The following is a 23,005-nucleotide window of genomic DNA, read 5'->3' as shown; positions in this document are numbered from 1 at the left end:
CACTTTATCTTTCTCTGCTTGCAAGTAACCAAAATGGGATACTGATCTGGAAATAATGCCTTGAATAACAGTTTTTTATACTTCCATCTCGCTACTGGAAATGCCACACAAGACATCCAAAATGTTCATCTAATTTATAGCTCCATTGCATTAGTGACTCAGGCAGCTAACCTATGTTTGGTGCTGCTTACCAGGAGGTAGAAGGGGAAATGGTGAGGTCAGAGGGTGCAACCATACAGGTTAAACCAATACAGCAGGCATAGGCAAACTCAGCCCTCCAGATGTTTTGGGACTACAACTCCCATCATCCCTAGCTAACAGGACCAGTGGTCCGGGATGATGGGATTTGTAGTCTCAAAACATCTGGAGGGCAGAGTTTGTCTATGCCTATGATACAGCATTGCTGCTGGTGCATTTGCATCAAATCAACCTCGTTGCCATCTATTGCCATAATGAGCAGGTCAGGTCAGGTATGAAACAAAGTCATTCCTTTAGTTACCAACTCTGTATTGCATGCCTTCCTTCATTCTGGAAGTCCGGGGGGGGGGGGGAGCATAGGAGCTTACTTGATTTTTTTTTGGGGGGGGGGGGAATAACAAGAATGTTCCAAAACGATAAGTCGTTCAACGTAATCATTTAAGAATGAAACTAAATACAATTACTTTTATTTAACAAAACCGTAATTATTTAGAAAATATCCCAGTATTTGCAGCATATATCTACAAATTCAGTTGCTTGATCAGAACTAGGATCACAATTAGATCTTGTCACACAAATGCAACATTAATTGGAGAGGAAAAGATGAACAGAAAAAGAAGCGCCGCTGAGCATTTTGCTGTCTTGCACACAGCTGCTCAACCTAACATGTCTATTTCAGTAGCAATTTTTAAATTTCACAACTGTAGAATTTATTAGACTCGTAAAACTACTTCGTTGACATCACGTTGTTTCAAGTGTCATTAAAGAAGCTTTTATAATGCAGAAATCACCACCACCTCTTCTCCTACTTACAAAAAGAGGAGTTTGGGCTTTATTTTGTTTTGCATCCCCTAGCTTTAATTTTTTGAACTTAAAAGAAATATTTTAAAAGTTACCCAAATAAGTGAAATAAGATACTGCTTTTTTCTGAGAACAAGAATAAATTAAACTTGGTAGCTCTGGGCCAATGGCCTTGAGAATGCCTCAAGCTGTACCTGAGCCACGGTCCTCTTTTCCTTACCCATAAATTTGTATCAACTGCCAAATAAGGTTCTGGAGTCCTCACTGCAGTTCAGAGCTGTATTAGCTCTCGAGAGAGCTCTGCATGTCAGCTAACAAAATTTCCCAAATGCTTCATTCTGCAGATCCCAAACTCTGCTTCCCTGCCCATGCCAGCACACCCCCTCCCTATTTTTGCTCAGCCATCACACTTGCAGCACGCTGAGAGCATGGGGTATGCTAAAGGTAAGCACAGGGCAGTAAGAAAATAAACACTGATTCCTATTCATACCTACTACCTGTTACATTTTAGATTGCGCAAATCTGCCCTCAACGATTCAGCTCAAAGAGCAGGGCCAGAGAACTTGTGGCCTTCCAGATTCAACGCCCGCCACCCCTGACCATCAGTGATGCTGGTTGGGGCTGAAGGGAGCTGAAATCGAACCACATCTGGCCTCAGTTTCCCTGCCCTGCCCTAGAGGTTGCTAAAACGTACTCTTGACATGCTGCTCAGATTCTTCTATAGAGGCCTGGGATGCTGACCATGTTACTGCTTTTGGAAAACAACTGCGATTTTATCAGCATTGTTACAGCAGTTAAGGCACTTTCTTGTGTGCATGAAGACACCACCATATGACAATGCTAGTATTTATAAGAAAACTCTCCTTCTATTTTATTTCTCCACTTTGGTACTGGAAAATATACAAAGGCCAATAATGCTAATCCTAAAAAGACATGATCCAGCCAGAGTTAAGCACTTTTAAACCCTACTGATTTGAACACAGAACTTAAACAATCGATGGGATTCTGACTTTGGATGGATCTTGTCCTGCATTTTTAGCAAAAGGAAAGGAAACTCGCCCAACTGCATTTCTAGAGAGTACAGCCATAAATTTCCAAGGCAACAGGTGTCAGAACTATGCATTTAAATTCATGCATTTGTGAACAATATTATTAGGCAGTTAAGAGCTTCATACATTAGCATCATACAACATATTTCTAAACATCATTAATTAAGGTTAAAGTGGAAATCAACATTACCAGATCACAGCAGCAAAAGAATGAAACTTTTATGCCATGTTATGCGTTCTGAAGCAGCAGTTTCAGCTTTAAAAGGGCGAAAAAAATATTACTATAAATTATATCTATTCTAATAACTCTTTCAGGACTTCCATGAAGTTTCTGTGCTTCACATGACAATATATACCAACGCAACCTTGCATTTACACACAGTCCTCAGCAGTATGCAATTAACCGTAGTTTTATGCAGTAGTGGATAAAGTGCAAAATATTTGGTATGAAGTCCTAGTGATTGTTGTATCTTGCTTCTACGGACACTGAGGAATTGAGACTGGATCTTCCATTAATGGCAACTGTATTTGACGGAGGCGCAACCTGAGAGAGAAAATAAGGTAGTCAGGTAGATGGAAGACCTGATGCAAAATGGAAGTCACCCACCAGTTAATTTATAATTGCAACTGTTTCGAATGCTGTCGCTGAGAGTAGACCTGCTGAAATAAACTGGGCCTATGCATCAGTCAATTAGAGTTCCTTAGGAAGGGCGGGATAAAATGCAGCTACAGGAACAGATATACTTACACCCTCCTCTCCAGAAAGGTCTGATGCATCTTACACTAATTTAAATGTCAAAATGCTCAATTCACCACCTGGGTACATCAATAGATGTTACTCTGCCTTAGGTCCAATTGCCATATTACTAGGGATCTTCGGGGCACATCAGAAATTTAAGAGACGTGCATGGTTGTTCCACAAAAATGCATGGCCTACCTTTGTTGAGCTAGAGTGATAGCCACTGAAGAGCTACACCCTTGTGGCTCAGTTTCACAAAGCCTATGTAATATTGGTTATGTTTGTGTGGTAAGAATTCATATGGTAACCAGCCTAGGAAAGAGACTCAGGCACTGAGCTTTCATATATACTATACTTTTCTGTGTATAAGACTAGGTTTTCTTACTCTAAAATAATGTTTAAAATCTGGGGTCATCTTATACATGGATATAAGCCCCCCATTTTCTTAAATCAAAGTCTCCCAAAATAGGCGTCTTATACATGGAAAAATACAGTATATATGCCTGTCAGTGTTTTTAGCCAATGAGTAAAGCCAGAGCTGTGATTGTTAAGTGAGTTGTTTGGACACCAAGCAATAGGAATTTATTACTTGTTTCTCTTTTAATTCTTGCTCCAATTTGTGGTTTCATGTTCCCCACAAAGCTGATTACTTTAATGATGTCACCACACACATGCCTCGCTCCTGTCTGCTAAAGCTCAACTGATTTTCAACATCACTACGTAAAAGCTAGCTAGTTGAAACAGTCTGATCAAACATAGGGTTCAATATGCACTCAGCCGCATGAAAAATATATAAAACCCATGTTTCCAAACCACACGAGCGATTATTCATCTGGAGAACATTTATTTCTTGCCACATCACTAATTTTACTGTGCACTGTAGACTAGGGCTGGGTGGAAGGTTAATTTGGACCCGCTGAAAGATCGTTGGATGACTTGCAGTAGATTTGGCTCTGGCTAGTTAGAATTTACTCAGATGTAAATTTTTGTCATTGTAAATGACAGCCATCCCAGTGCATGTTTCGTGGGGTGGGGTGGGGCACAGGTAACTGGGCTCTGCCCATTGAGCCACCATTTTGCACCTGGCTTTGTTCTTCACCAAGCCACTGTTTTCCAATTGGCTCAAATTGGTTCTGGAACCTCCAGGTTCTAGTTTTTTTAAGACATAGTTCCAAGCAAGCCTGAAGTTTGCAGATGCCTGCTGAAGACAATACAATGGGCCTATGCATTCATTTGATTATTAAACTGAAAGTAATGCCTTAAGATGTGTGAGCCCAAGGGAAACTAACAGGGAGAGTTCAGTCATATGATGGAAATATTCTGGAGAGAGAGAGAAATAGTTTCAAACCCCAACCTCATTTGACCCATTTGGTTAGCAATTACTGCAAGCTTTATTCAGCAGGAATAAAACTGCAGCACAAAAGACCACAGAGTTTGGCTCTGTACCCTAACGAGTTATTAAAGCAAGTGGGGGGGGGGGCAAATGCTTGGCTGAATGCAGTGGCAATTTTTGCCTTGTTTCTTGAATGCTTGGCGGATGCTGAGAGCACCTGACAGACCTTTTACCCAATTTAATAGCACAAAGCATTAGCCGAACTTTGCCATTTAAATAGGAGTTAAATGTCCTTTCACTTGTTCTTCACACACAAGTGAATGCAGTAACTTTGGGTCTGCTGACTTAAGTGTTTAATTCTTTCCCCGTGCAATACGCCTTGTTTTAAAAGTTGAAGCAACATTTTACAGACACTGTCTGACTTCATCTTCACAAGAGGCTTAAAAATAAATTTGATACCACACTTTTCTCACCCCAGCTTCACTTCTTCATACTGTAAGATAGTGAGTTAGCACAGTCATTATCATGCTACTTTGAAAGAAAGAAAAATGTTCTCTTAAACAGAATATAACTGAGGGAAACTTAAAACTCCTAGGAAAAAATGACTTATACTTGATTATGTCAATACTGTCTGCATTCTTTGGTACTTGCTATCCTTATGATGCTTCCTGGGAAGCGATTCATAAATTCATTAATTAAACAAATGTGGGATGGCACAGGAGGTGACAAGTGAGAGAGACAAAGTGGGATTAAATTTTGCATAGCACAGGAATAACAAAAGCAGAGAAGGAAGGAGATACCTAACTATATATGCAGTTTGGGCTAGAGAGCTTTAAAAAGGCATCTCTCATGACCATATTCTAAGTCATGGACAATTCATAATAGGATAATATCATTGACTGTCAGAATATTTTTTTTAAAAAGTTCATCTTCTTGCCACAAACCAAACAAAGCACTCTTTTTTTTAAAAAAAATAAGACCCCAGGATATTCAATTTCCAGCTCTATATGGATGCCTTCTTTCCCCTAACTGATGAAATACCTTTCTGAAATCTGAGACAGGAAAGCAGAGCATTAGCAAGGAATTTTCAAATTCTGAAGACAGGTAGGAGAGGCAAGGTCCTTTTGACCTTGATCTTTAAAGCTTCTTCCTAACAGCTGTTTCAATTGAGGATTTGGCAGAGGGAATCAGCCCATACACTTTATACCAAATGTATGTTTAAAGGAAAAGCTGTATACACTCTTTCCTTTACTCAAAGCCAGCAAGAACATTTTGCAACCAGTCCTTACATCTCCCCTGTTGGCACTATTCAGAAATCACACTCGTGAGATTCCTTCAACAAGATTAATGCCAGCACCGATTGCTATGGTGATTTTGAAAGTAAGCACTGTAAATCCATTGTTATTTATTTTAATGATGAGAAGAAAAAGGAAAGGGGAGAGGAGGGGGAAAAACCCAACCACCTCACCCTTCTCAATTTGGCAGCAGCTTCTCCCGAGCGGATTGCAGCCAGCAAGCTCTGGTGGATCTGTTCCGGGTCAGGGCGCTGGAGAGCCGCAGCAATCCCTCTCTGATGACAGACGGCAGTTGTTGGGTGGCCAGATAAAGAGGGCACCTGCCTATTTTGCTCATCGGTTGCACAATTACTTTTCTGTTGGGAGAAGAAGAAAGAAAACCATTGCCCCGAGTGAGCTCACGCTACCTTAGACAGCAACATGCAATGCGATGCACACTTTTAGTGAACGACAGAACAGTTCTATGTCATTTTGCAAAATGCCAAGATATATGCATGTAAGAAAGCACCGCGTGGAAGTTGAGGACAAATGTTATTGTTGGGTTTTACCTTGTCTGCAAAATTCTGTTGCAGCTGTCCAGTTGGGCTCTGTAGAGGAGAATGGTTCTTTATCTCCGTGTTGGACACTGATGAGGAAAGGTCAAGGGACAATTGCTCTTTCAGTGGCCTGGGCGCACTGGGTGCACATGTTTTGCTGAACGACTGCGACCTCCTAACTGCTGAAGATACAGCAAGAGCAAAAGGTGACGGCCTGGAGCTGGAATACGGTTGCGGCAAAACGAAAGTCCTCAGGGTTTTCAGATTTAATGGAGGAGGCTGGGAGCAGGGGGAATTCAGAGGCTTGGGCATTGTTACAGGAGGAGTGGTGACTTTTGTCTTTTCCTCGCTGTGTCCGTTTTCAGTCTTTTCCTCTACTAATTGAGAAGGAACAGTAACTGTCCTAGGAAATGGAAAAGAAGTATGATCTGGCGAGGCCAACTTTTTTTCTGGCTCCATACTCTTAGCTTCGTTTTGCGTAGGGCTACTAATGGAATTGCTTCTTGCAATCGCAGACGTTACATAATGAGAAGAAGCTCTCTTTTGCATCTGTAAATAGAAGTTGCTTGGCTTTGCTGTAGGGCTTAAGATCCTTGGTTTTTCTTGCACCGGTGGGGGCGGACTTTTCTTCTCCGTGCTTAGCACAAATGGAGCTGCAACATGTTGCGGACCAGGTCTGTAATGCTCCCCTTCCATTTTCCTGCCTTCGGCATTAGGGAGAGGAACTGTGGCATTATCAGCACTGTATGTTTTATGCAGCGAATCGTTCCCTAGCAACGTAACTTCATGTCTAAAAACAGGTCCTGTTGGGCTCAGGCTTTTGGAGTTATTAAGCATTTCTGTTTGCGTACCAAATTCCTGGGAATTCTCCTTGGGAGACATGTGCAAGTGGGCCGCTTCCCGATCCTCCGCAGTGTCGGACTCCCAACTCTTCACTATCTCCAGAGATTTTGGAGGCACTATTTTATAGGTAGTCATTCCAACTTTGGGTATGTAGTCTCTTGTAATCTCATTGGAAGGTTTAGGTTTAGGTTTAGAGTCTTGCCAGTGAGGTGGGTAAGCTTTTGGAGGAGAACTAGCAGGGCTTTTGATGACTTTCTGTGGTAAAATGGGGCTATCCTTTTCAATTGTGTTATATTGGTTGTCGTTAGAATTTGCTCTGTCATGTGCCGATTGTTCCCTCTGTTGGTTGAACTCTGTCATAGTTCCTACGGTCTCATGTACCCTGCTGAGGAGCCCGGAGGGTTGGTTCTCCTGAGCTGATTTGGCCAGGTGAGTTGAATCTTTGCGTGTGACCAGTTGGCAGCCTTGAGGGCCAGTACTCTCCCTTACTTCAGTCTGACCCAAATTACCGTCGGGTGGGGTTGCCTGAATTGCAACATCCTGAGTCTTTACTGTCTCCACAATGGACTGATCCCATTTTTTATCTTGCACCCCTAGACATGCTTGAGGGCTGCATTCCTGATTTACGACTATGTCATTTTGATATGCTTGGCAGTTCAATGATTCAAGCTTGTTACTTTCTCTCACATCAATATTACTTTCTTCTGTTGGAGGAAGAAATCTTGCGTCACTGTGACCTTTATTTAAAAAAAGGAAACAAAAATTTGAAATTAGCATTAGGATCAAGTTGTTTGAATCATGAATCACTCTTTTTCATTCCAAATTGTATTAAAATGGAGCTAAACTTTCCCAGAGTACAGCTTTTTGGTACATAGACTTTGTAGTCTTAAGTATATGTCATAGTATATGTCATATGACAGACATGAGAGGTTTTTAAAATATTAAAAATATACATATGCTTTATATTCAGGTTTCTCTGAGCAACTGCAAGGACCCCTTCCACTTAGGAAAAAAAATGTGGAAGACTCCTTTACATTCGCCATTCACACAATGGGCTGCATCCAATGTAACACTACATGAATGTTCCTCCAGTGCAAGGATTTCTGCCTCCCCTGGCGTACCTCTGGGGGGAATTCCCATTGTGCAAGCAGAAATCTTTTGTGCTGATGGGACACTGTAGTCGGATACCACCCGGTATGTTTGAACAGACACCAACAACATTGCCAGGATTCCGCTGCAACTGAAAATACATCTTGCACAAATAACTATATAAATTTACTCACCATTGCTTGCATTTGGCTGCAATGCTCCAAGTGGCTTAGCACTGCCAAGTGTAATATTTGCAATGAATACTTGACTATGTTGAGCTCTGCAAAACATCACACCATAACAATAGACAGACTGGCATCAGTAACGTATTGAGAAAAACACTCAAATTCTATTCAGGCATTCTTCTCCTCATGTGATTACATCCTGGCCCCATCCCATGCATTACTGCCACTGCTTATGTACCCCCACCAGGTGTTAAGGACTCCAGACAAACCATGAGCCGAAACCAAGCTATCCCATGGTTTCCAGACTGTGGGTTGGTAGGGAAAGCTAAACCATGAACCGGGGTTTGGATGACACAACAAGCTAAACCATGGCTTAACTCAGCAAAACTGGGTGCAACCTCTTTCCCTGGCGCCTACACATTTGCTTGCTTGGGCTAAGCCACGGTTTGCCATAGCATTAAATGTAAACAAGGGCACTGAGTTTCCAAGTCTCAGTATAAATGTTCATGGGCTTTTAGATGCATGATGTGTTATCCTAAGTTGGCAGGTACTGATGATACACATAAGTAGCAAAGAAAAAGTAGTGAGCTCAGAGGGAAATGAAACACACACACACACACACACACACACACACACACACACAGTTATAATTTGAATTATGTAAAATAATTTTAGTGACCATTCACAAAGCACTACTGATGATAAACACAAACATTATGGTACTGGCAAAGTTAATCATCACATGTAGCAAGTTAAAAAACCCACTATCTTGATTGAGGCCAGAAGTGTGATGGAAATGAACAAGTTCAATTCTATCAGTTCAAGTTATGCAGTGGTGTCACACTGGAGTCTTCTTTTGGAGTTATTTTGTTTGGCGCTAGAACAAGAGGGTGAACGACTTGTTTAATCATAAGTAACTCAAAGAAGAAATACTGCTACGGAACTCTGCATAAACACTGGGTGCATTGCTTTGTACTTCAGAGCACCAATGCACCACTTTTCTCAACCCCTGCTCATAGATAAAAGTATTGATGTACAAAGATACCATTACAGTGGACAGGATACCCTTGCAATCACAAACATAGGCTCAGCGATCAATTGCTCTCCTTCTAGGAGATAAAGGGGGCTTACCACCATTTACAGAAAGAAGCCTGATGCACTCACTTGTCACGTGCAGTCTTATTTTCTGTTTCTTCATTAGAGTCTTGCAGAGTATTGTCACGCCCAGTGCTAGGATCTGAAGTCAATGAAGCAGGCTGGTTTTTCTGAACGCCCCGTGGAATTTCAGGAGTACTGAAGGAGATGGGGGCCTCTGGCGTAGTGAGAGGAGCCCCTGCACTTTCTTCATGCATTTCTTCCTTCTCATCTATCTCCTCTAGACTATATTCGGAGCCTATGTCAGCTACGCTCCCAAGGAAAGCATAAAGAGCAATAATAAGCCAAGATAAATATATCACATTACATTGTTAAAAAAAAAATACCATCTCAAATGGAAAATCAGAGTATGCTTACTAAGGAGTTTGGGGTGTGTGGGGTGAGGGGGATGCTTGTCCCTGTGGCTCAAATAGTTTAAAATTCTGATAAATGTGAGTAGGATCAGCAGGGCAGGGTGGTAGGTTTTGCTCTTATGGAGTAAAAGCTCGTACGAGCAGAGAAAGACTGGCAACCACTTGAAAACATTCCTACCTTAATGTCTCCTCATTCAGAAGATAATGAACTCATAGGAAGGTGACTTATGCACCAGGAGTAATTCGTTGGCTTATCTAGCCCATTGATTTTCTACACTGACTGGCCGCAACTCTTCAGGGTTCAGACAGAACTCTTTCCCAGCCCTACCTGGCAATGCTAGCGATGGTCCCTTCCGCGGGCCAAACATTACCTCTGCCACTAAACTACGGTGCCTCTCAACACAGTCCTCTTTGTAACAGTCCTTGTTACAAGTCCTCTTTGTATTATTATTTCATTTAATATTTCAGATTTATTTAGATTCCGGGGGTGGGGGCTGCTTGCATGAATCTCTTACAGCAAAGCAACAACAAATCACGTGGCACTTTAAAGTCTAACAAAACTTATTATGGCATAGGTTTCATAGCCTATGAAAACTGCCTAACAGCCTGATCATAATTTTGGGGAGAAATCAGCTTCCTCTGAACCCCCTTAATAAACCAACAAGCTGAGCATAAAGGTGATCTGCTGCGTTTTAAACATGGTAGTTGGAAAGCAGGGCAATTAACATAAATCTCTGAAATCATCAGTGAGAGAAGAGCTAAATGGAATTGTACCATGGGGGCCCATTGTTGTGGCCACCTACCCATGACACTTGAAATGAAACAGAATGGAAAACGCTGGTGGAGCTGCAGGGGGAATTGGAATCCAAAACATCTGGAATGCACCAGGTTTCCTGAAGGCTGCCGCAGAAAAGATACCCAATTGCTTTCCCAACTGCATTATAATGATAACTTTTACGCAAGTAATCTAAATAAACCACTCCTAAAGGCAAAACATGACAACCACCTACATTTAAGAGACACTTCAGATTCATCGGGATTATCAGCATTAGCCAGATTAGTTTCATCTGGGACTTGCAGCGCATTGTTTTGGTCATGATTGGTTGGCTCCAAGCTGCACGAGGCATTTGTTGTTGACACTGTGGTCCCAGTTAGATCAATTACATTGCCTAAGAAGCAGGTTAGGAGACAATACAATGAATTAGCTCGCATTAATGTGATCACTAAACACAAGAAAATATGAGGAAGGGAAAGTAAATGCAGCAGAGGTGCAGCCCTAGCAAGTTAGTTACATTAAAGGAGCTTGCGTTACACTGTGTTAATAGGGCTGAAGCATTTAGTCGATTAATCAAACTGAAACAAGTTGATTGATTACAGATGTAATCAAGGTGTTTTTTTTAATAATAATAAAAACCCCACACAATTCGCTTTTAATACAAAAGAAACTAGAGGAAGTCAGCATCTTGAAAGAGGCAAAACCTTCATCCCTTTCACATGGACAGCAATGCCTTTTCCAAAATCGTGCCCGCTGCAAGAGGTGAATGAATCATCTAAACACAAAGAATACCCTTTTACCTCAATTTTTAATTTTTTTTTCATAGATTCACATTTAATTTATTAATCAACTGTTTATTTAATTGCATGACAGCCCTACAGATATTAGAATGTATGCATGTTTGACCTTGAGTTGTGACTATATTTTGATCTTACTACTCAGAATTACCACCAGCATGGTGACTGGGAATGAGCCTTCTTTCTACTGCAGAGTGAAATGACAGTATTAAATAGTTGTTGTTTTTAAAAAAACCCACTCAAACTGGATGCATTGCAGAGAATAAGGACTCAGTTAAGACTGGTAAAGAAAAAGCGATTTGTATGTGTTGTGTGTGCCACATACAATATTGGGCCACCAGATGACGCCGTGGCGTCCCGTTTTTCTCTACATGTTTTCCCTGTTCAAATTAACAATGCTTTAAACTCAAGTTCAAACATGCAAACAGTGTGTCTAGATCCAGCCCAAATGTGGCTGTAGGGGGAGCTACAAGCAAAGCTGTTCTAAGTTACGCCTGTTAATGTTTGCAAAGAAATGATCCTTCAACAGGCTGCTGAAGCAAAAACCATTATTACTGTTTTTCTTAACCCCCCTGGGGTCTCTTAAAAACCGTATGTGTGGCAAGTGACTCTCAGCAGCAGCAATGGTGATGGGAATGGAATTTTGTGGCCATGCTAGTGGCTAGACCTATGCCTGTCTTTCACTAAATGCCACATGGAAAAATTACCTGTTGGAGATGGTGCTTCTGAGTAACTTCCTTTGATGCTGCCTTCTGCATGAATTGATTCTGCAGACTCTGATCCTGAAATGTTAATGCAGTTTAGAATACTAGAGGAAACATTTCCTATTCTAACGTACTTTAAATACAAACCTATATACATTGACATGGTCTAAAATTTATAGAGTGGGGGAAATAGCCTGAATACATTTTGTCAAAGATGAACAGGCATTAAAAATTGTCAGTTTTCTATTTTTCTTGTGGGACATTCCTACTTTTCTGTCCTGAACACGTTATATGATGAGTCTCCTCTGACACACACTCTCTCTCTCTCTCGTATGTGTGTGTTTAACCTAGACGCCATTACTCCCCAACAGCAAAACCGCCTCAAGATTAAGCTGTGAATTCAGAAATAAAATAAGCTAACCTAATTTGTGTTGTAAAGATTACCTGTCTCGATGCTGTTGTCACTTTGGCCTTGCAATTTTCTGGGAGGTGGCGTTGGGGCTTTGCGCTTTGCTCGCCTCAGAGAAGAATTGACGGAAGATGTGCCACTGAGCTGAAGAGAGCCTGTCCTCACTATTCCTATTCCCGAAAGTCCCTGGGGAATTGGGGGTGGGTAGGAAAAACAAACAAACAAACGTCAACAATGCAGCAAACAGCTTAGTAATTTGCAGAAGCAAAAATGTGAATGTAATGAGCAATTCAGCAGCCCCATAACAGACATTTAACATTTCTCATAAGTGAATCAGAAATCCAGTTCAGATGTAATGCTAAAAATTGGTGGCTGAACGATGGTTTAGCACAGCCTTCCCTAGCCAGTGGTCAGGGATTATGGGGAAAGCAGTCTAATATACCACGTGGCACTCTATTGGGGAAAGCAGCCTTATCATTATGAGAGTGAGATGTGGTGAGCCTTCAGGCAAATTTTTAATGTTTGATGTTTTATTGTGTTCTTAATATCCTGTTGGAAGCTGCCCAGAGTGGCTGGTAAGGCCCGGCCAGGTGGGCGGGGTATAAGTTGTTGTTGTTGTTGTTGTTGTTGTTGTTGTTGTTATTTTGCTCCTTTAAAAAATATTCTTTTCGTGACTTTTAACTGCAGAGCTGACTTAGGAAGCAGAAAAAGAAAATGCCACAAAACCAGTAATCTCCTGTTGCAATACCAATGAGAGTTAGCAATTTCCATTGTGGTGCAGCAAGTGTCCTTATGAACCAAACATTCAGTTATCGGAGACTTAACTTCTCGCAAGCAACTTCTGCCTGGACAGAAGTCTCCATCACCGCCCACCATCCAAAAAATAATAAAAATAGTCCCTGCATATTGAAAACTCATGTCAGTGAGAAGTGTAGTTTTCCCTTTCTCTCTGAATTGCCTCTATGTGAGATAGGTAGATGGATGGATAGATGAGCATTTAAACATGTAAACTCTCTCCCCCCTTTTTTCCAATGTGAAGAAGAACAGTTCAGGCACGGTTACCCCCTCATTTGCTCTTTGTGAGAGTTGCGCCCATTTGTTACTTGGAAACAAGCACCAAGGCTTGCACTAAGATTCTTTGTGGCTCCGAAATTTAGAACAAACACTCAAAATGTCAGCAAACCTGAATGTTACAAAGCAACTTTTATTTATTTTTATTTTCTGCTACTGCCCAGTCTAGTAAGTTGGAGAAACTAAGAAGGTAACCGAAGTCTTATATTTTCCATTTAAAAATAGTTAAGACTGCAATAAATGACACAGTAGAGTCAGTGTTTGTTTTTGGCTGGTTTTTTCCCCTTGCTGTTGTCTGATATTACCGTTCTGGCATGGATAAACAGCCGCACTTTTATCAGAATTGAGCAAATTGTTCAGTTTGGACAAGGACGCTTCAGTAACCTACTATAAAGGCAATGCAGCAAGAGACATTTTGTTTGCTTTCTCCTATCTAACAACAGATTGTTAGTGCGCTGTCAAAACTTTGTGAAAAGGCTTCATCCAAACAAGAGGGATGTAGGCAGGGCTATTGCCAGACTTCAGGAAGCCCTCAGCAAAATCCAGTCAATGGGCTCCCCGAAAACCAATTCCCCCACCAGCCACTGGATTCCCCTGGATCCCTATAGTGCTACCGTCCTCCTCTTTCCTCTTGATCACCCTTGTCCCAAGGAAGAGCCAGCCACTCTGGTCTAAGTTGGTATGGAAAATGCCTCTGCCACCACAATGGTTTGTTGCAACAACTAGAAATACTTCTTATTGGCCTGGGTCCTAACTTGCACTCATGGAGTGAGACTTTCCAATGCTTCTGTTGTCTAATAGTTGTATCTTGGAAGTCGAACGTCTTGCGAGTCGAACGTTTTGGCTCCCGAACGCTGCAAACCCGGAAGTGAGTGTTCTGGTTTGTGAACGTTCTTTGGAACTCGAATGTCCGTCACAGCTTCCGATTGGCTGCAGGAGGTTCCTCCAGCTAATCAGAAGCCGCACCTTGGTTCCGGCATGTTCTGGAAGTCAATCAGACTTCCGGAATGGATTTCGTTCGACTTCTGAGGTACGACTGTAATTGTTTCAGGTATGCTATCTTCCAAAATGATGCCTCCCCAAAAACTAAAACCAAAATCACATGTAACACTGAAGAGAAACAAACCATGCATGTTAGTTTATGTGCAACGCTAAGCCAGCCATTGTATGGTTTGTTTCTCTGGTCTACAAAGTAGGGAGAAAAATGGAAACTGCTTTAGCATGACTAATCTCAATAGGCTTCTATACCCTGAATTTTTACTTTTGTTGCTGCTGAGTATTTGTGGGTTGTTGTTTTTTTACTTGGGCCCAAATTTGCCAAACTTCAGACATTTACACACTGAAAAGAAGAGGGAAAAAAGACCCCATCTTCTTATATTATCTTTGGAGCACATTATATTTGGACCAGTAACTTTTCTCAGAATGAGGATCTTCTCACCAAGACGCAAAATTCCCAAACCTCTGTTGAACAGCACACTCTGGTGGCTACTACTTAACAGAAAATAAATTTCTGTGTTATTCTTGATTTGAGTAAAAACAATATTAACTGAAGGGCCTTGCATCCAATTCATCTCTTGGGCCTGTTCTGTTCTTCATCTTCCTAGCATGCTCATAGGCTAACGTATTAGAAACGATGGCTTTCATTCTCAATTCAAAGTCATGTCTGAAACACAAATATGCAGTGCTCCAATTTACACTGCCACATTTAGCTTTGAACTTTAATTGGAATTCACAACTGACAATCTGTGCTTTACCAAGATATTACCCACTGCATTAATTTTCCCCAAAACTGTGCTAGAATAAGTTCAGCACATATTGGGATTTATAGATAGATTTGACCTGGCAGCCTGCTTCATAACTTCATTAAAATGCATTATTACACAAGCAGGCAATTTTATTAAGATAAAAACATGAGTTTTGAACATCCATGTTCTTTCAGTAAGGAAAATTTAAATTTCCTTAAGGCTCTAACTTGTTCATCATAACACAAAGATTTGAACTGTTAAGGAAACCTTTTCTCAGTAACAGATTTAACTGCATTTTTAAAATAAAGGGCTAAGAAAGGCAATTTGGTAGTGACATAAAATGTCAAATCCTTCTCCAGTTACTGAATATGTTAATGCGAATCATAATTTCCCCATATTTAATGCAAGTTTAAAGACTATCAGTTCAGTAGAGAACGGAGGGTTCCAATTCGTTATTAACATGTTTTAAAAGAAGCTTTTTTCCCCCAAAAAAGTTTTTTTTTAAAAAAAAAATAATAGAACGAGTGGCTGCACTTAAAAGCACTGATGCTTAAACTTGCTTCAAATTATCTCAATAGCAGGATTTAGTATTATTGAACAATGTCAGACTTCCAGCAAAAAAATTTAATTTCCAAACTCAACTTTAAAAGGACCCCTTTGAAAATAACTAACTAGCTTTCTCACTTACTGTAACATGCCCCTCCCTAAGCATAGTGTAGACATACATCCCACCTATTTCAATTCAACCTATTCCAAAGCATGGCTGAGTTAGATTTAATTTACACTTTCCCAGTGCAGCAACTGCTTTCCTAAGCGATCTCTTGTCATACTGGCAAAGTGCTCAGCTGGTGGGCAAAGGTAAAAGGTAAAGGACCCCTGGAAGGTTAAGTCCAATCAAAGGCAGCTATGGGATGCAGTGCTCATCTTGCTTTCAGGCTGAGGGAGCTGGTGTTTGTCCACAGACAACTTCCTGGTTCATGTGGCCAGCATGACTAAACCGCTTCTAGCGCAATGGAACACCATGACGGAAACCAGAGCGCATGGAAACGCCATCAACCCTCTCGCTACAGCAGTACCTGTTTATCTACTTGCACTGGTGTGTTTTCGAACAGCTAGGTTGGCAGGAGCTGGGACAAAGCAATGGGAGCTCACTCCGTCATGGGGATTCGAACCACCGACCTTCTGATCGGCAAGCCCAAGAGGCTGTGGTTTAGACCACAGCGCCACCCACGTCCCTCTTTTTACATGTGATGTGGCATGGATTGTGACCACAAAGGAAACTGGTTTTGAGGCCACGACGATTCCAGAGATGGTCTATAAATTAGGCTCAAAATTGTGGTCCGCTACAATTTATTCAGAACGTATAAAGCAATAAATGTTCTTGCTTATCTGTTCCGTAGCTAAACAGATGTTGCTCTGATATTATTCTCACAGCGGAAATTTAAAGGAAGGACGAGACTTTTCACAACCAACCTTATCAGTTTCATCCACGCTGCTGGATTTCACCACGCATGTCATGGGTCTGCCCTGGGTTTGTGCGAGATCCTGGGGCACACTCTGGGAAGCAGGCATTGGGGGCAAGGGTGCTCGTCGCTTCTTCGGCATTTCAGAGGGAAGGGTATTTGAGTCATACTGCTTGGAGATTGTATTAGCTCTCATGCCAAAGGTTGGTCTTGGCTTATTCATTAATGGAGTTGCAGGAGCGCTGGCGGTCTTTTGAGAAGGGGAAAAGAGGTCAACAATTAAAAAATAATCTGAATAGATTTTAGCCAATGTACTTCTCTAAACCAGGGGTTCTCAACCTTCATTATAGGACTTAATTCAAATTCACCATTACCAGCACAGAAGTTGTTTCTCTGCGGGAAGTTCCTAGGGTTACTACAGTAATTGGAGTACAGGTACCATTTGAATGAGGGTATGTGTGTGTGTGTGTGTCTGTGGGTTGTTGCTACTCAGTCATCAGCCAGCCTTGAGAATACAGTTTTCTTTATTCAGGGAGAATGTCAAGCCTCCACAACTGTAACCTACAAGTATCTAGGGATGAAGCAGATCAAAGTGAGAATACGGCCTTTAGGCCATGCAGGACATTATTTTTAGGCTGCAATCCTAGAAACACTTAAAAGCTAAAGGTCCAGTTGTGACCGACTCTGGGGTTGTGGCGCTCATCTCGCTTTATTGGCTGAGGGAGCCGGCGTACAGCTTCCGGGTCATGTGGCCAGCATGACTAAGCCGCTTCTGGCGAACCAGAGCAGTGCACGGAAATGCCGTTTACCTTCCCACCTATTTATCTACTTGCACTTTGACGTGCTTTCGAACAGCTAGGTTGGCAGGAGCAAGGACCGATCAACGGGAGCTCACCCCGTCACGGGGATTCGAACTGCCTACCTTCTGATCAGCAAGTCCTAGGCTCTGTGGTTTAACCCACAGCGCCACCCACGTCCCTTACTTACTCAGTAGTAAATGCCATTTAAAACAATGGCACTTATTTCTGAGTAGGCATGCGTATGATTGCACTGTTCAATCATCTAAGGAAATACTTCCTGGAACAAAAAAACCTCATGAAATATATTGAGTGAAATACGATCAATCCGGAAAAAGAGGGCACACAGTTTCATGGCAGAAACTGAAAAAAATGTCATGGGGCAGCTAGTTTAACAACACATTTTTATGGCCAGTCCAGATAACTTCAAGAAGGCAGAAAAGATGTTGGAGTCTGCTTTCTCCTAGCAACTGTCTGGATCAAGAGTGAACTGTGGAGGATCCAATTGTAGGGGATTTCTATCATACATTAATATTTGTAACTTATGTTGTCTTACCTGTTCTCGTTTCTTCTTGCTTCTCTGAAAAAAGCTGAAGAATCCTTTATTTTCTTTTTCCTTCAAAATATCTGAATTTTGCGAGTTTTGGCAAGAGTCTAAAAATAAAATACATTACTTGATGCCAGCATTTTCAGACTGTACTGTTTCTTTTCTTTCCTGCATCTCTATTTCTATTACTAAATATTTCTTTCAAAAAGAACATAATTTATAGAATACCATGTTCTCTCCTTTACATGCTTCCCTTCCAGTGATCATAACTGTTGGAAAACATTTCATTATGCAAGGTAAAAAACATAAAAGCTGCAAAGCACATTTAGTCTGATTTTAGTAGTATTTTTTTTCCCTTTTTAAAAAGAAAAGTCATTTTATCTATACCAAAAGTAAGATGTAATCTACATATCTTTCCCAAGCAATTAAAAAGACAAAAGTAATAATGCAAAACCCCACAACCCTGACTGAAAATAAAACAATTCTTAAAATTGTTTTTTGTTTGCAATATTGTTTAGTTTGGAGTTTGCTTTTTTAAAAAAATAAAAAGTTGCAAGTCACCTCAGGTACCTGTGAGGAGGAAAGCAACCCATAAATATTGTAATAAACAAGGTAATTAGTAATCTAGTTGAGGAAAATTCCTTTTCCATCCAAATACAGTGGTACCTCGGGTTACATACGCTTCAGTTTACATACGCTTCGAGTTACAGACTCTGCTAACCCAGAAAGAGTACCTCGGGTTAAGAACTTTGCTTCAGGATGAGAGCAGAAATCGCGCGGCAGCAGCAGTAGGCCCCATAAGCTAAAGTGGTACCTCAGGTTAAGAACAGTTTCAGGTTAAGAATAGACATCTGGAAGAAATTAAGTACGTAACCAGAGGTACCACTGTATGGTAGTGCATAAGCTTTTAAGTGTTTCCAAAAGTTTGTTACATGCATCTTTAGAGGTTATGCAGATAAGCCCAAGTGAATGTAATATAGATAAATTCCACCTAATTGAAACAAATGGTTCAAGAAATACTATATAATGTTAACCTGCATAAGACAAGCCATGCTGTAATTCAAAGATGGCAAACCCACAGGCCAAATCCAGCCCATCTCAATCAAACTAGAATCCTTTCCTGGCCTCCAGAAAAATTTGGGTGCCTCCTCTTCCTCTGTAGCCATTGCTAAGTGGTCTTACTGGTCAGAAAATAGGAAAGAGTGCTATTTTCTGTTTCTTGAGAATGAAGACCTTTGCAATGCTGCCATTCATGACAAAAGAAATAACTCATTTTAATTCCTGTTATATTTTTTTAAAAAAAATTAAACTCCTCTGGTGCTGTTCAGTGAGTATTCATGGGCTATTCTAAGTTAGGAGAACTTGCATGCCATACCAAAATCTGTGTTGTTTACTCTTCTAACAATAATTCAGACAAATCTCATTTATATTAGAAGATACTTGTTTGTCCTAATACTTGTTTAACTGGGAATGCCTGTGTTTAAGAATACTACATCATTCACTCTGAGGTAGGTACAAACTCACCCTGTAAAGATGAAAAGCTGAATTCAGCAGTCGGTGTGACTAGAGAGATGGAGAGGGGAGGAAGATGAAAACTTAATTATAGTGACAATGCTTCCCAAATAACTCCTTCATCACAGTCTCAAGCAAAGGAACCGAAGGCAAATTCTCAAAATGCAGAAGTGTGTGAAGTGATCCCTTCTATCAAATTTCACCCGGAAAGAAAGAAAACATTGTAATTTAAGCAAGGATGGCCAACTGGGCAGAGAAGGCACCTGGCTCTGCCCCCAGAGGCACCTCTACATTTGGAAGTCTCTAATTTGGAAGTATTAAAAACAAATGAAATTCACCAGATCTATCCATCTAAAAATAGTGGTATCCGTTGGCATACAACCAGACCAAATTGTCAGACCCAAATGCTTCATAGGAAATAAATCATGAAACGAAGGGCTGATTAGACATACACTTTTTAAGAATAAAAGCTGGAATTCTAAGTACAAAAGCAAGGAACATGCAGGTGATATTAACCACCACTTCAGATGCCGGAGTACTGTATTTGTAAATTTAATATTTGCGTTTTACTGTATAAAATGCCCCTGCTAAAAGTTTCTACCATGCACAAATCTCTTGCAGGATATAACAAAACCATGCTTTTGAGAGCCGTTTTTTGCCGTTTCCTCCTCAGCTGTAAAAGTAATTAACAATTGTTATTAGTAAAACAAACGTTCATAGTTTTAAAAAATACAGTACCATTCAGTTCTAAGTATGTCAGTATTTGGAAAATGGAATTCAGAGGCAATTTTGTCTTTTTTTTTTTTATTTCAAACATGGGACTCAAAACCGAGACTTGAAAATTCATTTTTAAAAACTACACTGGTATTATGAAGATAGCTACACAATATTAATATAAAATGGGTTTCTAACATTTGGTTTATTAACTTGCTTTTTAAAAAAATCTATTGCATTTTAAAAATTTTGAACAGCAGTATGTGACAATGGAATGAAGAGGGCAATCTATATAACTGAGATTATAACAAACACTTTGTTTTGGAAATGGATACATCATCTCTAACTGCTAACTGCCTGAAGGTAAATTAATGTAAGCTCTTATTTCGGTGTGTATTTGGCTCCATCTAGAATTATCCAATAAACTAGTCTAGAACTCACACCATGATCAAAAGAACTTTAAAAGGACAAACTTAACAAGATAAATTAAACGTCTCCCTTGTCCAAGGGCAGTAAACAAAATGAAAATGGGTGCTTACCCCTAAAATTAATAGCTTCCATGATGAAAGGCTTCAGTAACTTCTGTCTGAATTTTATTGAATGTTCAATAAGGGACCCAAAAATCCCTGATCTAAGCAGCCCAGAATACTTAACCGAAACAAAAACACAAAAAGTGACACACCCATATATTGAGGAGGTATGTAAGACAAGAGCAGACCTACCCAGTTTCTATACATGTGGCCTGTCCAGAGCGGAGGCAGGAAACCTGTTTATCTGTCAACCTATTTTTCTGAACAACCCATTTATCTTAAAGTATTTGAACAAACATAGGAACATAGGTAAAGGTAAAGGGACCCCTGACCATTAGGTCCAGTCGTGACCGACTCTGGGGTTGCGGCATTCATCTCGCTTTATTGGCCGAGGGAGCCGGTGTTCAGCTTCCGGGCCATGTGGCCAGCATGACTAAGCCACTTCTGGCGAACCAGAAAACACCGTTTACCTTCCCACTGGAGCGGTACCTATTTATCTACTTGCACTTTGATGTGCTTTCGAACTGCTAGGTTGGCAGGAGCAGGGACCGAGCAACGGGAGCTCACCCTGTCGTGGGGATTCGAACCGCCGACCTTCTGATCGAAAAGTCCTAGGCTCTGTGGTTTAACCCACAGCGCCACCCGCATCATAGGAACATAGGATGGGGCTTTTTACAGAGTCAGACCATGAGCCCATCTAGCTCAGTACTGTCTAGTAGCCTTGCTCAATATGGTGCCCTTCAAATATTTTGGACAATAACTTCCATAATCTCTAACCATTGGCCAGGATGACTGATGCTGATGACAGCTGTGGTCCAAAAACAGTTGGATCCCACCAAGTTGGCAAAGGCGGACTAGTGCTTAGCTCTCCAAGGTTTCAGACAGATATTTTTCCCAACCCTACTTGGGAGATACTAGGGGTTGGAGCTGTGATCTTCTGCATGCAAAATGCATGCTCTGCAGTCCTCCTCTAACAGCAATCCTATATGCACTCTGATACCTGAACAGTCCTTTATTTATGAAAGCTGCTATGTCAGCTTCTCGCTATAAAGGGAACAATGATAATAAAGCAACCATTAACAATCGCTACTATCCTGAAAAATCAGTTTTATGCATGCAAGTTCAGGAACCCCTAGAGAGGGTAGGAAATACAAATGTAGGATTTAGTAGGTCAACCTTTGTGCCATTTTTTTCCTGCACAAAGACAGATGGTGCTGAGAGGGAATGGAAAGAAGAACCTGGTGCAGTGGCTAAGAAGCATCGAACTGGGAATTCGCCAGTGCGAATACTATGGCAGCTCTGAACTGAAAGGGGTTCGTGGCCACTTTTTCTGTGCCTCAGACTTACATCAGCAATTCAGAAATAATAATACTGGATCACATTACAAGGTCTTTGTAATGGTTACAGAAGGAATTCATGTTAGATAATTTGCACACCCCAAAGTATTATATCATTGGTTGTCATCAAGACTCTCTAAGTGCTGAAACTGTTGGAGAGAGAACAGAAAATTTGCTCTTAGTCTTGATGAGGTATGGGGAGGCAGGCACAATATTGGTGCACTCTGCTCCCCACTGTAGGACAAGTAGCAGAGGAGACTTGTCCGTTGGGATGAATGGGGCATTGTCCCAACTACTTCAACCCACCCATAGCCAGCCACGACCTCCCTGCCTTTTTACAACCAATTTAGGATGTAACATTGGCTGTCAGTTTCCTCCTCCTCATTTTCAGCACAGCCCCTATAGAAGTCAGTGAGTCTGGGGACAAAAATAGAATTAGTTGCCTCTGCCTGTCGCTGGCTCCGGTTCTGCTTACTGTCTCCCCGGCCTTCACACTATGAGCAGCAGTAGCAACTTTGGGTGGGCAATTCTGATTGAGAAAACAGTGCAAGGAGAAAAAAGAGAGTTGACAATCTCTTCCTCGGCCAGGTTGCTCCGACTGAGCCAATTCATCCCTGTGGCTAAAATATTTTTAAATGAATAAAACAAGATACCAAGTCACCGGTTTCTCACATCAATGCAGACTGAATGAATGCAGAACAAGTTAGTGAGTGCATGTAGGTTGTACTGCTTCTGAAGATATTTGCAGCATTAACTTTCAGGAATAGTTTTGCTAAGAGACCAGTTTATAAATCTTACCTCTGCTGACATCCATAGCATATAATTCTCTGAGCCCAAGCTCATTTAGGGATTTCGTCAAGTCAAGAGTTTCCTGAGATTGGTAAGTCTTCAGTAATAGAGTGTGTAAAGGGTCGAAGTCACATTTGCTGCAGATGATTTGCATGATATCTTGCAGTGGTGCATGAGGATTAACTCTGACAATAGTCTTCTGTGTCTTCTTGTAGTTTACAACGACTCTCACGGTTTGC

At 41.0% G+C, this 23,005-nt stretch overlaps 1 protein-coding gene across 10 annotated transcripts in view; it reads right to left on the bottom strand.

The window, feature by feature from the left end:
• Window positions 1-649: 649 nt before the first annotated feature.
• Window positions 650-23,005, bottom strand: part of COBLL1 (cordon-bleu WH2 repeat protein like 1) — an 83,886-nt gene continuing 61,530 nt past the window's right edge. For 7 of the 10 annotated variants that reach the window (XM_083405963.1, XM_083405969.1, XM_083405966.1 and 4 more), the window contains exons 4-15: window positions 22,776-23,004; window positions 19,409-19,447; window positions 17,894-17,991; window positions 16,551-16,790; window positions 12,297-12,447; window positions 11,856-11,930; window positions 10,587-10,745; window positions 9,233-9,470; window positions 8,078-8,163; window positions 5,964-7,531; window positions 5,589-5,771; window positions 650-2,592 (exon numbers count right to left, since the gene is read on the bottom strand). In XM_083405963.1, the coding sequence (XP_083262089.1) occupies window positions 2,503-2,592; window positions 5,589-5,771; window positions 5,964-7,531; window positions 8,078-8,163; window positions 9,233-9,470; window positions 10,587-10,745; window positions 11,856-11,930; window positions 12,297-12,447; window positions 16,551-16,790; window positions 17,894-17,991; window positions 19,409-19,447; window positions 22,776-23,004 (3,156 nt within the window). In that variant the 3' untranslated portion in view covers window positions 650-2,502. The remainder of the gene's footprint in view (window positions 2,593-5,588; window positions 5,772-5,963; window positions 7,532-8,077; window positions 8,164-9,232; window positions 9,471-10,586; window positions 10,746-11,855; window positions 11,931-12,296; window positions 12,448-16,550; window positions 16,791-17,893; window positions 17,992-19,408; window positions 19,448-22,775; window position 23,005) is intronic. The other 3 variants (XM_083405970.1, XM_083405964.1, XM_083405962.1) reach the window with 1 other exon arrangement.

Source organism: Podarcis tiliguerta (assembly GCF_965153285.1).
Source record: "Podarcis tiliguerta genome assembly, chromosome: 1".
Lineage (NCBI taxonomy): Eukaryota > Metazoa > Chordata > Lepidosauria > Squamata > Lacertidae > Podarcis > Podarcis tiliguerta.
This window is presented reverse-complemented; position numbering and strand designations above follow the sequence as displayed.